The following is a 19,604-nucleotide window of genomic DNA, read 5'->3' on the forward strand; positions in this document are numbered from 1 at the left end:
TTGTCTTACGAAAGATGAGGCGACCTCGGTGTCGTAAATTGTGTTAACTAAACTCGTATGGATACCACAATTGTGCTGGACTTACACCACCAATCATTGTACAGGTTTGTAGCATGAGCGAATATTTTCGTGTAACATGAATATCTTTCGTATACACTTAGTATGAAATGAGATGCGTGGAACAATAATTAGTGTCGTACAAAGTGTTGTGTTTGATTGCTTAATTTTTATCAATGTCTATGTGATGTTAAAAGACGACTGAGTTTTCATTTACATTAAGCGGAGAAACTCATGTAATAAATTTTACTCATTTGAAAATCGACTCGCGTGAAAATACCGATTAACAGTATCAATATGAGCAGTATGTTATTTTTCGCGATATTCAACCAATCTTCTAAGCATAACTTGTCAAAATTTATCGTGTCATAGAAAAGTCGGCTGTTACGAATTCGAAACAAATGTACTTCGGTTATCACGACAAAGGGAATTGAGATCAACGCAGTATTTCGGAAGTGAATGTGTATCGTTTGGCATGTTCAGCAATCACTAAATGATAAAAATATGAAACTGTGCATACAACTCGGTTAGGTAAACGATACAGTTACAAGTCGGATGTGATCTCGATTTACAGATGACAGCTTGATGATGTAAAGCTCAACCACTCCAGTGTGTGTGTTTATTGCAAAGTATTTGACACAAACAAAATATTGAACGTAGGCCCACCACTTGGTTTCATTACGAGGTGAGTGAAAATTGTTTTCTGTTGGTCAGGTATGATTTGCATTTAGAAAAACGCTCTATGTCGATTAAGCGACGCTGTTTAATATCATAATCCGATGACTGAGTGAAATTTCCTTATGGTTTGATTTAGCGAGTTAATTACCGGCGATTCAATCACATACAAGTAAGATCTTTTACGGGATGAGTATTGTGACAACATATACTTTGACGAATGACAATGGGGAGAAATTTCCGATTTCTTTGGTCGTGAGCGTTCTACAAATATTTCCGGCGTACATTTAGCAAGCAACCTACAATATTCTTTTGTTATGGTAATGACTTTCACAAGTTTGGTTTAATGATTACAATTACTTATTTAAATGATAATTTATGATCACTACTTTGAGTAACAATACAAACACATTTTGTAGATTTCAGTGTAGCGCCTATTGCGATTTTGTTAATGCTATGAGTTTTGTGTATTACTCAAGTCTAGTAGAATAGGATGCGTCCAGTAAAGATATTCCAAACGAAATTGTTGTGTCATCTTTAGTCTTGGTTACTGGAAACAACTACATTTGTAAAAAATATTTTCTGATATCCGTAATACACAGAGTGATTTGTACCAACACGGAATATCTTTCAAACCAAGAACATTTCAGACAAGTATAGTTTTACAAATCAATATGTTAATAACCACGGCGGTGAAAAGTTTGTTGCTGTCATAATAACCTTTACCGCAACGCCGGGTCTAATTAACGCGAATAATTTAATAATCAAGTCATGATCAACTATTACATATGTCAAATCCATGTGTCAATCCTTATGTTTACAGCATGATAACTTTCAATGTAATACCGGTGTTCGATCGTATAAAATGAATTCTTAACTACGTTGGTCAGACATTCAAATATCATATACTCAAAACATATGTTAATCTCAAGTCGCCGACACCGAGAAGTAATTACTTTTGTCTTACAAAATATACCACATAGTAATTTCTTTGTCTTGCGGAATAGTAACGACTTTTACAGTTGAATAAAAGTACGAGTTGGTGGACTATGAATACAACCGAACTTGCTATGGATTTTGGATTGTGGTGATTACTCGCGTAGTCTTGTCTACTTTTCATAAGGATACTTTTTGCTTTGGTTGGGTAAGTTACAAACGGATTGACTTGACAAGGTTTTTTGTATTTTACTCTTTTGTGTATGGGAAGATGTTAAAATGTTGAGACGTAATACTATTTCCGTTCACTCGATTACAACAAAAAATAACCCGATAGCTTGTTCAAGGTTTCGACAAATAGATTGATATATTCCGATTTAACTCATCGCGTCACAAGTCGATCGCGGTATGCACAAGTGGTTGTCAAGTTAGAAATATTTACAACAGGTGCTATTTCATTGAATGATTCTATTGTGTGTAGTAACACATTAAAATATCGCGATAGTATTTACTGAAACTGACAAACGGAAAACTCAGTCGTGAATAGAGTTGTAAGTTTCAAGGATTGTTTCAAAGTATAATCTTGAAATGTGCCTGGATCAAAGTTAGTAGTCATGTTTGTCAAAGTCCAAATATTTCATTTTGGATTATCTGGATTTACCTTTAGTACATCCCGCGAATGGATTCCGATGCGGTACTATAACATTTTTGATAATAATGACTCAAGGATTTTCAATCAACAATACTGGAATTTTTTGGTAATGCTAGAGTTGCCAAATGATTAGTTGCGTGTTTTTGTTAAGTGTTTGATTTCAAGTTAATAAAGACAATAACTGTGTAATGCACATACTTGTGATTCTTGATTCTTGTAGAGTTATAGTTGGTATTGATTCTATAAGTGTGAAAACAGCGGCGAATGTGCGAATAATTCGATGCGGCTGAAAGTCGGCGTCAGTAATATTCGGGTTACGTTCGATTCAACAAAAACGCGTTAAGGGATTTGTCAAAGGATTAGAGTTGTACCGATTTAAAACGTTCAGATACGAATCGACTTGATTTGTGTAGTGAGTTTCATTTCAAGTTGATAAACTAACACATTGATTGAATATTTTCATGGATCTTATCACGCAACTAAAGTCAGCCACTATTCTGGAGGCGTGAAACATATAGCGATCGCGGGCGAGTGACAAATTGTTGGTTTTCGAATCACCGTCTGCGACGGTTCTGGGACAAACTAATTACCGAAATATTACCTTGTGAGCGGGCATGAGGGATTGCTATGTCTGAAGCATTATCCGGTGAGTGGTCGTCGGGTTTTAAAATTATATCACACCCTTTTGAATAAGCGCTCACTTCACAGAGGATTAGGGTTAGAGCGGAAATAAGTGACAATTTGTCGCTATTCAAGTTACCGACACTGGCGGTCTGTTATTCGTTACTTAATAAATCTTACGAGTGAAATCAAGTTCCGTACCAAACTATCAAAATATTACCTTGTGAGCGATTGGTATGTATGTAACATCAAGTCACGAATGATGGTTATGTCTGGGACATTATCTTGTGAGTGATCGTAGCATTTTACAAATATTTCACACCCTTTTTGAAGTGTTAGTTTGTGTGCATGGTTATTGTTGGTGTTGGAACACCGTCTACGCCGGTTCTGTGACAAAATAATTACCAAAATATAATTCTGCGAGTGATGCCTACGAATATTTCACCGCGTGAGCGATCGATATGCCTGTAACACCAAGTCGCGAAAGATGGTTATGTCCGAGACATTATCTTGTCAGCGATCGCGGGGTTTTGCAATCAATTTTACACTTTTTTAGGTGTTAATTTACGAGTGCGGTTATTTGTTGGTCGCTTTTCGTGTCGTTGCTGAATACTGAATACTCCTGTATGTAATAGTACTTACTGGATTAGTGGAATAATCGATACGATAGTGCGCGCTCCGAATTTCCAAAACGGACGTATTTAGTGGGTCACACAAAACCGCCAACATCTGGTTTTCAAAATCGCGCAATGCACTGCGGATTAGTGAATTTCCTGTTTAGTGATGCCTATACCCGAAAGTATGATATGCGAGAGATGTCTATACCTAAAAGTACGATTCACGACCGCACCCATAAGAACACATGGCGAATCACCAACACAACCTATACGCGAAAGCACGACTCGAAAGTATGACGTGCGAGAGATGTCTATACCCGAAAGGGCGATTCACGACCGCACCCATAAGAACACATGGCGAGTCACCACAGACCGCGTAAGAATACATGGCACCTCACCGCCGAGAGGGGGTCTAAAAGGGTGCCATCACCACCACGAGTTTTCACGGCACCTCACCGCCGCAGCCTATACCCCAAAGGGTGCCATCATCACCGCATCCATAAGAACACATGGCACCTCACCGCCGAGAGGGGGGGTCAAAAGGGTGCCATCACCACCACGAGTTTTCAGGCACCTCACCGCCGCACCCATAAGAAACAATTACGAATCGCGAGCGATCTACATAACTACTGTCATCTCCAAAAATCGAGCGACTTGACTTGACTCGAATCACCTTCGAAAATCAATTGACTTGACTTGACTCGAGTCAAACCACTGCTATACCAGGGTTGTAACCAAGTCGCATGGTTCCGAGTCACGAGTCAATCTTACTTTTGTGGTTTTGACTCGAGTCAAATCGAGTCATTTTCAATTCATCACCGACTCGAGTCCGAGTCCGAGTCACAGTATTGAAGTCATGTTCATCCCATGTTTTCAATCCTGCTTGGGTGATATCGAATTCATTGCTTGCCAAACATGCTTATTTTGTCCCTATCAAAGTCTTGGCACATCTTTATTTAGGTAGATTACGGACAGTTCCTGGCCTCATTTACCGATGCTACAGATAGACGAGAGAGGCCGCCAATATGATTACTTTACTAATCTTAGAAATTAAAATCAAATATCTGTCTTGTCAATCTGATACATCACAAATACAAGCATTCAGTTTTTATTACGAGCACATCGACGACAGCTCATAAATAGCTGATTGAGAACCAATAAATTCAAGTCTACATACTATCTGATAGAGAACCTACGAATTCACGTCTACAAATAAGGTGATAGAGAATCAACAGATGCATGTTTATGTAGAGGTATTTACACCAGGCCAGCATGCTGCAAAAGCGTGCATGCAGTTATGTGCAGTGACAAAAGAACAGATACCTTTTGATATTACTAAAGGTTTTCCCAATTGCATTACAGACTACATTGCAGTTACAGCATGGAGAAATAATTGTACAATGGGGCTGTTAAAAAACATTTTTTCCAATTTTCCTGCTACTTCTTAAAATTGTTGGATTGCCTAAAAAAACTCAAATTTGGCTCAATTCCAACCGGTAGAAAGCAATGCTATGAGAGAAAATTGTGGATTAATTACGAATAGAGATTTTCGAATTTTACCGGCTACCTCATGATATTGTTAGATTGTGTGAAAATATGATTCATAGTAAATTTGGCTCAATTCCAACTAGAAGAAGCAAAGTTATTAGAGTAGGATATTTTGGATATGAAAAAATAGTCGGCTTACCACTAGTATGTAATTATATTATATGAAAGAATTTCTCACTAAAAATACTCCACTTATTTTCGAATCCAAAATTTTCTCCTCCCATATCATTGATTCTACTTTTTAAAATTTAACCAGATTCAGTGTTCTTTTAATGCAACATAACAATTTTATCAAGTAGCCACCAAGTAAAATAAAAAAGAAGTAATTTTGAACAGCCCTATTGTATAAACATCACACACATTCATTATTACTCACGTGCACAATGCACATACCTAACAAAACGTCAAATGGACGGAGGGTAGGCCCTATTGTGTGTTTTCACAGACGGCAGATCAAATCAATGATGAGTTACACTTCAAAAATACCAAAGTGGAGAGGAGATCCTCAGATATATTAAACCGGCATGGCCTTAGAATATAAATCCACATCTACTGAATACACTTTCCACTGGTGCACTAGATGCCGGTATTGAAAAGCATTTTTGAACCTCACTGAAGAGCATTGGATACCCATTATTTCTAGTCGCCCAAAATGCAAATAATCATCGCCTTCAAATCTACACATGAGCGTATCAGTCTCTTCCAAGTAGCCTACTTGACCATCTGAGTCATTGCATTGACTCTAATGGAACTTTGCTTTGATTGTTTGCTTGTATAATTGAAAAGTCTTAAGTACTTTGATTGCGGAGGATTTATGACCTCTTCATCACTGGATGATTTTGTACAATGCATTGCTACTATGTACCATTGTCTGTTGTTTTTAAGGCGGCCTATCTGATATCAGACGAGTGCAATGAAAGCATTGGCGACAAATAGCGATGTCGACAGAATTCGTCAGATGCGTTGATCTAGCTACTACGATTCGCAAATTTCTTCGTCTTCGAGTCATATAAAATAAGTCAAGTCAATGACTTGGGTCGAGTCATGAGTAATGACTCGAGTACAAGTCGAGTCAACCCAAATATTGACTCGAGTCGAGTCACAAAAAAAACGTGACTCGAGTCTGACTCGAGTCGAGTCATGTCTCGAGTCATTACAACCCTGTGCTATACGGTGCTTTGCATTTCGACGCCTGGACACATCAATATCGACGGTAGTGGCGAACACACGGCAGAAATTTGTATTTTGTACTCTAGATTTATGTAGCCATGTTAAAATCAAGAATTTCAGATAAATATAATCTGCACCGAAACACTCCACTTTATGTTGATATACGAAATAATTTAGCGCCATAACTCCGCCCCCCCCCCAACTGAGGGGTTTGAGAATGCGGCAGTTACGGTCCTGCAATGAATATATTATAGTATAAGAGCGCATATCGATTTTTCAGTGATTATTTTGTGAATTAAATCGCGAATATCAATGATCCAGGATTCCGTAAGCATAAAAAAGAGGAGCTCGTGTTAGGGAGAGTTTGGAAACCTTCAATGTCAGCATAGCGCAGAATAAAAGAAGTTGGAAATTAAAATCACTATGAAGAAGAAATTTTAATGACACCAACGTTACTGAATAAATGATTTTTTTGTACTGAATCATGTTTCGTAGAACTGCCAAGTATAGAACTGGTTGCTTGGACTATCGAATGTTACTATGGAACGGAAACTACCGTTTCCCATTGTTAGGTTACGCTTGACTACTTTTATCGGTTTTAGTCAATCGCAACAATTTTCCGTAGGTGAGACGCCATATCACACTCATAGATACTCGACTTTGATAACGAAATTACTACCCTAACAAGTTAGTGGTAATCTTGTAACTTGTGGCAGCGTTAGATCACATCATGAAGATTAGGGTTACCATATTTTTGTGGCCCAAATTCCGTATACTCTTTAGCGCCCCGTATCGAATTCTAAAATGGGGTATGAACACATATGACGTCACACTAGAAATGCCGTGCAAATCGATTGCATACTGGAGTGGATTTTTTAAAGATAGTTCGTGAATTAATTGGAGTACTAGACTATTGGACTATCTCGAATTTGAGCTCTAACGATTGCTAGGGTCGGTATTCTCATATGGTCTGCAACAGACTTCACCACGGGCCGGATAAAATTGTCTGACCCGCCGGTCGTGTGTTTGACAGCCCTGCGATACTGTTAGTTCGGTGCAGATATGTCACTGTGTGTTGTAGCCAGGATCGAAAGAACACTTTTAGGCCCACTTCCGTCCCCAAAACACTGGTCTTGGCCCACCATTAGTGATCGGGGTACGCATTTGGCGAGTTTACTATATGCATCAGGTTTATATCTGCGTCTGGTTGTTAAATTTATTGAATGAATTATGTCAATGATATTGGTTCTTCCATCTATCGGATTCTCGGCATGGCGTAGTGTATTTGAAAGCTCATCGACTTGTTTATTTGTTTGTGGTATTCATGGTGTTTGTCGACCACAATGATCATTTACACAAGTCCGATAATCTTCATTTTAAATCCGTCTCTGCCGACTTGTAGCACGATCCACTTTTAGACTTTTTGTAAGACATCGCGAGGAGCAGCCTGAATAAACCTCCACACATAGGTAGGAGTTCTGGAGTCGAGCTCGGTCGGACTGGAACCCGCAACCCATTGGTGTAGCAGCTGTGGATTTTACCACCAATATACGTTATCTCGCCACACAACTCATCGACTTGCTAACAAAATCATGGTTCGCGTTCCGGGAGCGTCATGAGTTTCCATTATGGAAAATGTTTCACTTGTTTCACGTTTCGCAACAATAATGGTTATATGTCGTCTACGACAAATCATTTTGGGTGCCATAAAAATTCTTTTTGTTTGCCACGTGTCGCACGCGTGTCAGGTGTAGCCGTTAATCAAAGTGACGTGTGACTTTGAGCATGCGCGCTCTAGGATATGCAATAGGAGATATCCAATCATTTCACGTTCGAAAAAGTACTCGACATCACATTCAGAAATCCAAATGCCAAAGGCGTTGTTACGCAGTGTTGGAATCAAGTCACTGCCTTCGAGTCATGGGTCGTATCGAGTTAAGTTAAGTCAAGTCATTCGGTTCTTGAAGGTGACTCGAGTCAAGTCAAGTCAATCGATTTTTGAGGTGATTTGAGTCAAGTCGAGTCAAGGTGATTTTTAGAAGTAGGAACAGACTTGTACAAACCGCTGGATTTTCAAAAAGCGCAACTAGAACTAGAACTACTACATTTTTAAAATTCGCAACTATAACTAGAACTACAACTACCTGATTTTCAAAATCCGCAACGAGAACTAGAATTAGAACTAGTCAATTTTCAACTATAGATCTAAGACTTGAACTACTCAAAAAACCGTTAAATAGTTGACCATCAACTAACTAAATAGGCAGTTTGCACAAGTCTTCCTGAGTAGCTTTACTGGTAGTCCTATAGATTACAACACGTAGAGTTTGCTCGCATGTGGTAGACTTTTGTTTTGTGACTCTGAGCGAGCAATGGCTGCACAAACATCATTCAACAGAACACCGGCACTCCAATTCAGCCAAAAAAACATCACATGTTTTCTATAGTTGTTCGGCAACTAATATTTTTACAAATGTACAACTAGAACTAGAACTAGAATTACTGAATTTTCCGAATCTGCAACTAGAACTACAACTAGAACTACTCAATTTTCAAGATCCGCAACTAAAACTACAACTACTACTACTCCATTTTCAATAACAGCAACTAGATCTAGAGCTACTCAAAAGACTGTTAGTTAGTTGACCATCAACTAACTGGATGTTTAGTTTGTACATGTCTGAGTATGAAGCATAATTACGTCATTGCATTTTGATAGCTGTTTGAAAGTCGCCAATTCTTTTGGATCGAGAGACTAATGTAGAGTTAAATAAACATTAAAAACGGCGGCGTACCGCTCACGTATACGTAGAACTGTCCAAGTATATGTATAAGTAACAGTATATAGCCTCAATCTACAATTCTCAGCCAAAATAGAGAATGGAATACGGAACCTCAAAAACGAATTGGTAGAGTCCACCTGCACATCCGCCAGATACAATTCAAGCCTGAGCCGATGGTTTGCGAGTAATATAAACTTATAAACTACTATATGTTCTGAACTAATGTCACAAAAAATATTCCTTTTTTTGTGGTATTCGTGGTGTTTGTCGGCTACTATGGTCATTTACACCAGGCCGATATTCTTCAGTTTTTATTCCGTAACTGCCAACTTATAAGCACGGCTCACTTCTAGGCCTTTTGTAAGACACCGCTTACTCGGATGAGGAGCCTAGATAAACCTCCAACACTTAGGTATAGGAATTATGTAGTCGAACTCGGTGGGACTCGAACCCGCAACCCATTGATGTTGCAGCCGCGGATTATACCACTGCTCTATCTTGGCAAATAAAAAATATAACTAAACTCTCACCAAATCAACAATTTTCCAAATAACTTTGTGGCCCACCTCAAAATACCCCAACCGCCACGGTTTGAGAACCGCTGACATAGTGGCTCGCGAATAAAACCGTATGCGATGGGGTCGAGTCTTGTTCATATATAATGAAACCTCGATTGGACGTATCATAATCACCAAAGGTATTATTTCAAGGGTTTCTGTGACTAACCCGTTGCACGGTCAGCAAGTGCGATGAAATGATCATGGTAGGAAGAGACAAATCCTTTTTGCTGACGTATGGCATTAATTTCCTTGTGGCCGCAAGAAGGTACAAATTCGAATTTTATGGATCATTCGCACTCCTGCTGTTAATTAAGACATCATAATGAATGGTACTTGGATACTCGACTTGACGCGTATAGGCTACTGCTCAACTAGGAATCGAATCGATCTTCACCCAGGCCAGGCCTAATTTGGGTATGAGCTATAGCCATGATTGCCATACCACCCATGTTATATATTACTTGTGTCCTTGGGCTACATACAAGATACGAACACCATCAACTGAAAAAAAACGTCGTGATTACTGCTAGTCGAGACTCGAGAGTGATCACCTTTAGTCAGCAGCTTCCTATGCTATCCTTCTATTTTGAGGAAGCATGTCGATAGCAAACCTGACTATAAAACTGGAACACTGCATTCCGTATATTTGCCGTTAAATTCTTTCCATTGTAGTGCTCAATGGTTTCATAACTCCCTGGACAATGGACATCTACAATGTCTGACCATCTACATTTCGAAATAAAACGAAATACTTTTACCTGCGCTGAGCTGAGTAAATACCGCGGGAAGATTCGCGAACCTGCATTAGTCTAGTATATAGAAAACGATTGCAAGGTCACCGTGGAGACTGGTAAATCATGGATCTAGATGAACTCCAGGAACAAATGGGTGGTATAAGCTACTACCAATTGTTTGTAATGGGGCTTGTCACCATCTTACCGTTCGGCACGACTTTTATGAGTCAAAGTGCAGTTTTCTTCAGTGCTGTACCAGATTTCAGGCGAGTACTGCGGAGAGTTGATTATTTTTAAAAAGTGCGCTCAAAAACTTTTTGCAAGTCCCATGCTATAATTGTACGGGTCGTGATCATGCACAACGTTGTTGTGATCAAGAATATGAAGGAATATGATGTATTATGAGAGTCTTTGACAGGATTCTCACTGTTTGTAGCATTCACATGACTTTATTCGTAGTCATGTCCGTTATTGTAAGGGAAATACACATACGATACGGCTGTGATGCATTGACATAATTTTATTGGAATGACAACTTCACTGATGCCTACAGGTGCCGCGTTCCACCGTTAGATGATCCTTCCCAGTATCCAGAATTAACGAATGAAAACATATCGAACTTGTTAATACCGGTATGTTCTGTGTGAATGAAAAACAGGATATCCGTTAAGACTCTAAAATAATTCTAGCAAGGAGAAAGCTGTTTCAGATACCACTACAATTTGACCGCTTGCTCCGGTAATGGAACCCTGTCCTGTATATCGGGATCTCCCAACAGCACTATCTCCTGTGACCACGGGTTTGTTTACGACAAAACCTACTACGAAAGCACCACAGTATCGGAGGTAGGTAGAAAGGTTTTGTGCCTTATGTCTGATCGGGTAAAATGGTTGTGTGTTTGGCAGTGGGATCTAGTTTGCGATCGAGTCACATTGGATTCCGTGGCGAATTCTTTGTACTTTGTAGGAATGCTGCTTGGATCTGCTCTTGTAGGCCCGCTTATGGATTGGTATGATTCGATTGTCTTTATTATTATATTGGGTGATGCATCTCATATTTGTTGCGTATAAAGGTTTGGAAGAACAATAGCTCTGCTGATAACTGCATGTGGCGTTATCGCATCTGGACTTGCTGTGTCGTTTTCGCCGACGTACGAAGTCTACATTGCTATGCGTGTATTGGTCGCTATGACATCGCTACCTTGCTATGTCGTATATTACACATACAGTGAGCAAATAGGCTAACCTTTTCATATCAGCATGGCATTGAAAATGAGAAAATGAAAAATGAATGTCACTTGTTAACTCTGACTTGTTGACTTGTAGAATCTTATTCAAAGTTAAAGTTGTCTAATAATATTCTATTTTTACGAACTAATTTAGGGTATACCGTTCGATCTTTGCCCCTCACCCCAGACTGAGCACTTTGCGGTGCGGAAGTGACGACATTGTACAAAAATAGTTTTGTAATGTTGTATTATTCGCTATGCGTAAATCAATGCGGGTTTTTTACCTTTATCTCGCAATTGACTCATTGCAGGGAATTTCCACGAACTATAGTAAATCATTGAAATTGCCGTTGATCAATGATTTTGCGCAACAACGCATCGAACAACTATGCGCTACAGCGGCATGCGTTGTATTACTATGATTTGGATCAAAATTTTGCAAATTCTAGTTCTGCTCCCCCTTTTATATGCGCTACGAGAGAAAGCGTTAGCATGCTGATTCCCCAACGTGCATCGCGAAGGGTCGAATTTTGGGTAGTCACGACACCAGAGCGATCTGATAATATGTATGTATTTCATCGCGCAAGGCGCGATGTCCTGTCGATAGTTCGTACTTGTCAGTGGTTACTGCGTTGAATGCTATATCCAATAACAGCAGGACACGCAGAAAAGCCGTTACTACTATATGGCTTGATCATGAAAATGTGTTGACCTTTTGTACTACACATATCGGTTTGAATTCATGATAAGATTTCTCCCACGTCCTGGAGAACACCGCCGGAGACCATTGGAATGCTTTATATGGTAGGTCTTTAGGTGTATGCAACATGCTGGTGCGGAACTATATATGAGACACATGCATTTCAAAACCAACCCCTTCCGCGCCGGGACACACGAAGACATGAAGTCTTGGCCAGGTATAGCGGCTGGGCAAAATGCGGTGCCAAAAAGATCAGCGGCCCTAAAACCTTGTCAAAAATGATCCGCCATAGTTGACCAAATCCTACGATATTAATAGGCTCAGTAGAGCGGGCACGGATCGGAGCCGGATTGGATATCCAGTCGGATTTTGTGATATTTGGCCGAAGCCGGTTCAATCCGGATCAGCATTTTCCTGATGCACCGGAGCCGAATCGGAGTCGGATCAGTACTTTTTACAGTGCTGTCAGAATTGTTATCGACGAGCATGACTGTTGTAAGCATAGTAACCACCAACCACACTTGTCAGGTGTGTCAGTAATAATATTCAATACAAACCCGTGAGATTTTAATGTCACGTTTATTTTTTGCAATATATCCTGCATCCCGTAGCGTGTGATACATACAGTTTTTTTGTAGGTCACTACAAATAGATACTCGCAGAGGATTATAATCAGAGTTTTTAGGATCGGATCACTATCATTTCAGAAATCTGGTCCAGGGAGTCGGAGCGGAGTCGGACCAGTGATTTGAAAATCAGGATCTGAGTCGGACCAGACATTTGTCGATCCGCCCCGCACTAATGCTCCGTCGTCGAAATGGTTGGTACCGAATAGTCCCGTCCTTGCAATTTGAGTAGACCGTAATATTAAAGCAGCATAAATGAGACGCGAAGAGGAAAATAATATATCATATACGTCAGCCATCTCTGCGCATGTTCAAACCAAGACATGTAAACATTCGGTCAACATGCGACTCCGCGAAGTGCTTTCCCAAGAATATTGACGGCGATAAAACCATGGCTAAAAATGACCGATGCATGTCCAGACTTCGAAATGGAGTCTGGTGGTGTGGATCCTGCGGGTGATTGAATATTAGGCACCGGCATATCGACGCCGGCCGTTTACCCGCCAGCACGACCGAGACATTAGAAGTTTCGTCCAACATTCGACTCCACGTAATGTACAGTAGAAAAGACCGGTATCGATAAAACCTTGATCCAACACTACCCCCGTGTGCTGGCCGATATTGATGTGTACAGCACCGTATAGCTCTGTCCTTGCGATCGGAATCCCACCGTATAGACGCGACCAGCGAGTAAGCTATTGCACCTCATGAAGAAATGTGATTTGAAATCACGTGCGTTTCACCAAATGTGACTACTTTCAACTTGATGTAGTAGCGGTAATCTTAGCGATAATGTCACCATGCACTGTCGCCTAATGCCCAGTTTTAGGCATAGCATTTCCATATGGTAACTAGAGCATGACTAAAAATATCTGGATTGCTCATTTTTACCTCTCAGGTGTTCCTTTGGCCTAAAACATTGGACGCCTCTGGTCTCAACTAAATGTGAACTATTTTAATTCATATTATCACTTTATGAAATCGCGTATATACAAAATGGATGCTGATATTTCGTATAGGCGACAGGCACAAGTTTCAATAAGCTTTTAGAACATCAGTCTGACTTTCATTGATTCATGGCTCAATTACCAGTGAATGAAATGACCTATACGAAAAGGAGATTCGCCACCATCGTTTTCGTAAATGTCATCAGCGCACTATCACACACGGTCTTGCCAATACTGGGGATGTTGATTCGGGACTGGCGATATCTTGGATTATGCATCAGTTTATTTCCCACTATCTATTTCATTATCTTTTTCTTCATCCCAGAATCTCCAAGGTGAGTCAAGTCATCTCATGGCTTAGCTTTAGTCGCGTTCAATGCCTGTACGTGTACAAAGTGTACATACAATTGTATTTTTCTATTCAATGATAACACAGATGGCTGATAGGACAAGGACGAACAGACAAGGCTCGTAAAGTGCTCGGTCGATATGCGAAGAGCTTGAAAACGACTGTAGAAGACAGTGATTGGGTAGCAGTTATACAATCGGAGAGTAACAAAATAACGGTAGGCATAATTGAAGTCATTAATGTACTACTTGATAACTACTACGATAACAAGATAATCGCACACATGTGTTGTTATTGTTGCTGTTGGTTTATTTTTATGTGTATCAACTATACATTGGCCATTTTACAACAGGTCGATATTTCTTATAATGGGTGGCAGCATTTCCTAAATCTGACGAAAGGCAATTATAGAAAGCTTGCGATAAACTTCCTGAGCGCGAAATTTGATAAAACTTGTACCAATCGACAGCTAATATACAATAGTCAGTACGAAAATATATTTTTTGCCTAATTTGATAATGTTTCGGGGCAATGAGCAGACTAAAATTAATATTTTTGTAATCAGTGACGCAGTAGCTTTCGATCGATGCCAGTTCTGGGGTTTGAGAGTAAATAAAAATAGGTCATATTTTCGATTTGTCTCCCGTGTATAACCCGGCACCGATCTTTTAGTAAAAATTAACTTCTTTCGTGGTCTTTTCGGATATTTTAGGCTAAACAGGAGGACATTTTGGCGCAGGGAGGATATTTCTTCAAAAAGGAGGACGAATCCTCCGAAAGGCGGGCGTATGGTATCTCTAAGTCACAGCAGACAGCTGAAGGCGACGAGTTTAGCATTCCATAATATTCACATACGAACATATATGCGCCCCATCAAAGTGTTCCAGCTATTATCGGGATTTTCAATAAATTATATCGACAGGATTCAAAATCGAGCAGGAAATATACAGTTATTGATTTGTATCGATTGCCTTTGATGAGAATTGTCTCCATCAACATAATCTACCTCTGGTGCGTTTCAAGTATGGTATTTTACGGTCTTACCCTCAATGTTGGACGACTGTCTGGTAAGTATAGACTTTAAACAAGACATCCTTCACTTAAATTTCGACAAGTGACTCGCATCTGCAGGTAACCCACACGTGAATAGCATTCTAAACGCAGCAGTGGAAATTGCGGCGTGCCTCACTATGTGGGGTTTCGTGAAGGTAATCAGAATGAGGTTATCGTGCTCGGTATCATACGCAATTTCCGGCATCTGCTGTCTTACAACGATGCTGTTGACGGAATATTCAGGTGGAAACGAAGGTACCTCGTGTATATCGATGGATATATTGTAGTTGAATACATCGAAATATTAAAGAAGTGCAGTGTGCACCGAGTATGTATTCACGATTTTTCTACGCCCCGATAAGGATTTGAATTAATTTCTAGTGGTTTTAAACTAGGAGATCCCTACCTAGGGATCGTTGGCATACTCTCTTGGGGTCGCGGAGATGAAACTAAATTTACCAATGACAAGTACAAGAATGCTAATTAACCGGATTCTACAAGCGGTTCATTTCTGAAAATGAAATAAATAAATTATTATAATATAAATAAAATAAGATGCACAAATTCACGTATTGTACAATATGTCGATACTAAACGATTCAACAAATACTGTATTACTGTGTAATACACATATCGGGTTAAAATAGTCCGGTAATACGTTAAATACAGTACTATGCCACTGACAAGGAAGCGTCATTACTTTTTTCTCCGTTTACTTTAGTCATCAATTTCCCCTTTTCTCTGCCATTCTGGTCTACGAGATGGGCGCACTTGTGCCGAAATAAAAGCCACTATGCAGCTGACATGACATTATGTGGGTTCATTGTAGATCATTACTGCAGGGCAGTGTTGGGAGGACTCGAGTCATGACTTGACTCGAGTCAGACCCGAGTCAGCTTTTTCGTATGACTTGACTTGACTCGAGTCACTTTGCAAAAATGACTTGACTTGACTTGACTCGCCGTATCAAAAATGTGGATTGACTCGTGACTCGGAGCAAAATTGACGAGTCAATTTCAAGTCATCAAGTAATCAGTGTCGATAAAAATCACTGCATCTTGCATATGTTCGGATTGTTCGCGAAACGCTGTTGTGACTTGTGAAAGCGAACAATCAACAATCATTCAATTATCGTGCATTTTACTGCCCCTCCATTGTACTCTCACAAATAAATTGACCGCAAACGAAGTGATCGAAGCTTACAGCTTACGTTGTCGTAAACTAGTTTAGTGAAGTAATTCAATAGCAAAATGTCTATTTCTGTTCTGTGTTCTTACCTTAACCAAACCCCTTGTTTTATTGAAATTGAATTCGAATATAGTTTAAATCGTCCTCAACCATTGGCGCAGGCTCGAATTGTATCATATCAATTTGTAAATGGGTAGTGTAATGCATCTTATCAATTCGTTTCTCTATTTTGGCTGGTGATTATGAATTGAGGCTATACAATTACTGGCGTAGTTTAGCAGTTCTACGTATATGTGAGCGATATAGCGCCTTCTTGCGTGTATATTTGACTATATATTCGTCCATCGGTTCAGAATCAATGACCACTCAATCTCTATTTCAGACAGCTGGCAAAATGCAATGACGTAATCATGCCTCATACTTCGAAAATTCAATTTGACTTGAATTGTGACTTGACTCGTGACTTGACTTGACTTGACTTGACTCGACTTGACTCGAGTCACCTCCAAAATTCGAGTGTCTTGGCTTGACTCGAGTCACCTTCGAAAATCGATTGACTTGACTTGACTCGAGTCAAAATGTGCAATGACTTGAAATGACTCGTGACTCGAAGGCAGTGACTTGATCCCAACACTGCTGCAGGGGTCGTCATTCTTTCACCATATTCACTCATCTTGTATCAATACGATCAAAGTACCGTTAATTGTGTCATATAACCTAACGATCGGAATTGCAAGCCTGTTTCCAAGTTAAGCATATAATTTTCCGAATTAACCATTTTTTTACGTGAAAATTCTCGTATTGTTTCGTTCCCGATAATTTGGCCGATAAAATCTATTGTCCGGGTTATCCGGTGTACGAATTAAGCGGGTTCCCTGTACATGTCATTGAGTGGTGTGATCCATGGGATAGTTCATTACTGATGTGTTAGTGTTGGGTTATTGTATTAATGATTTTTGGAACTTCTTCGGGATAACCGTCGTGTTTTAATAAAGCCAAAATAACTAGCGCATATGGTTTGACTTCCTGTGACCCTCACCCAGACTTTTTCAGACTAAGGGTATGGTAAGGGCATTAGGACAGCGATTCTCAAACTATGTGCCGCTAAGCTAAAATCGATATTTATCAGACTCTATGTTGTTGTTGTTATTCGTGATGTTTCGACTACATTGGTCAATGGCCGTTTTACACCTGGCAGATGTTCTTTATGGTGATTCCGTATATACCGACTTGTAGCACGGCCCACTTCTAGGCTTTTTTAAGACACCGCCTATGTGGATTATGTGGCGAGAAGGAGCGTAGATAAACCTCCAACACAAAGAAATTTTGGAGTCGACCTCGGTAGGATTCGCTCGAACCGGCAACCCATTGGTGTCACAGCTGTCGAACGCACCATTACTCTATCTCGCCACTTTATCAATCTCGTGCTGCCTATTGGTTTTTGGTCCATGTGATTTAATCTCAATCTACCACTCTTTGTCTCCATCCCATCTCAAGCAATGACTGAAGCAGCACGCTGGATCGCATTTGTCGGGAAATTCTTTGCCACGATGGCGTTTTCGCTGATTTACCAATATACGGCTGAGCTCTATCCAACAATCACGCGGTATGTCTTTCCCAGTATCATGGTATTCGTATCAATAACACCACGTGACTTGCATTGCTCTGTAGGGGTACTGCGATGTCGATGGGCTCGATGGCTGCTCGGATCGAAACTATTATATTACCGTTTACACTTCAGTTGCAGGAGGAAGTGCCTTGGCTAACTCAGGTATAGAGATGATCATGAAATATCCTTTTAAATGTCAATGCTTATCAAAGACCGTCTTCGATTCCCCAGACAATATTCGGGGTGATGGGAATCCTCGGTGGCATTTCTAGTTTGATGCTGCCCGAAACGTCCCACGCTGATCTCCTCTCCACGTTTGAGAAGGCGGAAAATTTCTATCGACAAGAAATGCCATTCACTGCATCGATTCTCGGCAAAGCGGACGAAAAATACTTCGCTAGGTTCGTATAACCAATTAGGAATCTTAGGCGTTAATGGAATATACCACTGTCATTAACAGCGAGAAGTATGGAGAGTCTTCAGCTTCATACAAGATGTCGGGCTACGACTTCGATTATGACGCAGGAGAAATGAATGCCTCCGTTACCAAGTTGTGATTCATAAATTGTGACATACATCGGCTATTATGGTTGTGCATTTTATGATAGACCGCATTTCGCAGTTTCTTTTGTGCTCTGACTCTTGTTTAGTTTTCTCATTATACGACCATAACGATGTATCTGTGACGCATTGTATAAAATCATTTGATGCTGCGTTTCGCAACAAAGGCTATATGCACCACGGCTTTGAGTTGTCAAGACTATATAATATGTTTTTGAACGTTTCATAAGAGGTAGCTGTATGACGTCGTAATTATCGTGTATATTACAATAGAATACCAGAGTCCAGAGTTGGTAAAAGTAATCAGCGTTGCTACTCAATTAGAATTAGAAATATTGCGGGAAATATCTGCTCTGCTCTCTAAATATCTGTTTTACGAAGTAGATTAGGTCGAGGGGTATCATAGTTTTAGCATTAAATCAGGTTGGCCACTGCGAAATTGCAAGATGTAGCTTAGCCACTGAGGTAAAATTACCAGTGACTATACTTACATTACAAATAGGTAAAATCTTCGAATATATATTATTATTATTATTAGTATGGTGAAAAGTAGTACTGGCGCTTATCTCCCGTAAGGGTCTGGTGCGCCACACTCTGTAATTATCTTATCGTATGATAAGTTACTTTGAAATGTAATTCATCCTCGGCTATATACCGATCAAAGTGACCAGTGACATTACAAATAGGTAGAATCTTCGAATTCAGTTATCCTGGCGCAGGGGCTGTTTCAAGCGGTGCCTGTGACAACTGCACTCGGAAAAGTGATGGTAACTTCCCCCGAAACTAAAATCTATCCCAAATCTACGTAACACTTTTAAAACTCCAAAGGTAGAAGTAGTCTAAAACGTTACTCCTGAGTAAGTAGATCAAGTATAGGCAAACCCTGCGTGAGTATCCGGAAAATAACACTCCATCGTTACGGTATACGGTCTACCTCTGTACAATGCGATATACAATACACAATGCGAAAGTACACACATGAAACCTAAT

The 19,604-nt window shown here is 39.9% G+C and overlaps 2 protein-coding genes across 3 annotated transcripts in view; both read left to right on the forward strand.

The window, feature by feature from the left end:
• The window catches only part of LOC145440786 (uncharacterized), a 213,180-nt gene that overhangs the window by 114,965 nt on the left and 78,611 nt on the right, over window positions 1-19,604 (forward strand). The window lies entirely within an intron of this gene.
• Window positions 10,477-18,796, forward strand: LOC145441633 (solute carrier family 22 member 21-like). The gene is made up of 13 exons (XM_080319543.1): window positions 10,477-10,619; window positions 10,877-10,985; window positions 11,043-11,198; window positions 11,259-11,362; window positions 11,426-11,580; window positions 14,000-14,189; window positions 14,291-14,420; window positions 15,126-15,270; window positions 15,335-15,511; window positions 17,942-18,050; window positions 18,116-18,215; window positions 18,285-18,454; window positions 18,514-18,796. Exons 1-13 carry the CDS (start codon window positions 10,477-10,479, stop codon window positions 18,608-18,610), a joined length of 1,785 nt encoding a protein of 594 aa, XP_080175669.1. The 3' UTR covers window positions 18,611-18,796.

The sequence above is a fragment of the Botryllus schlosseri genome, chromosome 6 (assembly GCF_051294905.1).
Source record: "Botryllus schlosseri isolate E-star chromosome 6, Bs_hap1, whole genome shotgun sequence".
Taxonomy (NCBI): domain Eukaryota; kingdom Metazoa; phylum Chordata; class Ascidiacea; order Stolidobranchia; family Styelidae; genus Botryllus; species Botryllus schlosseri.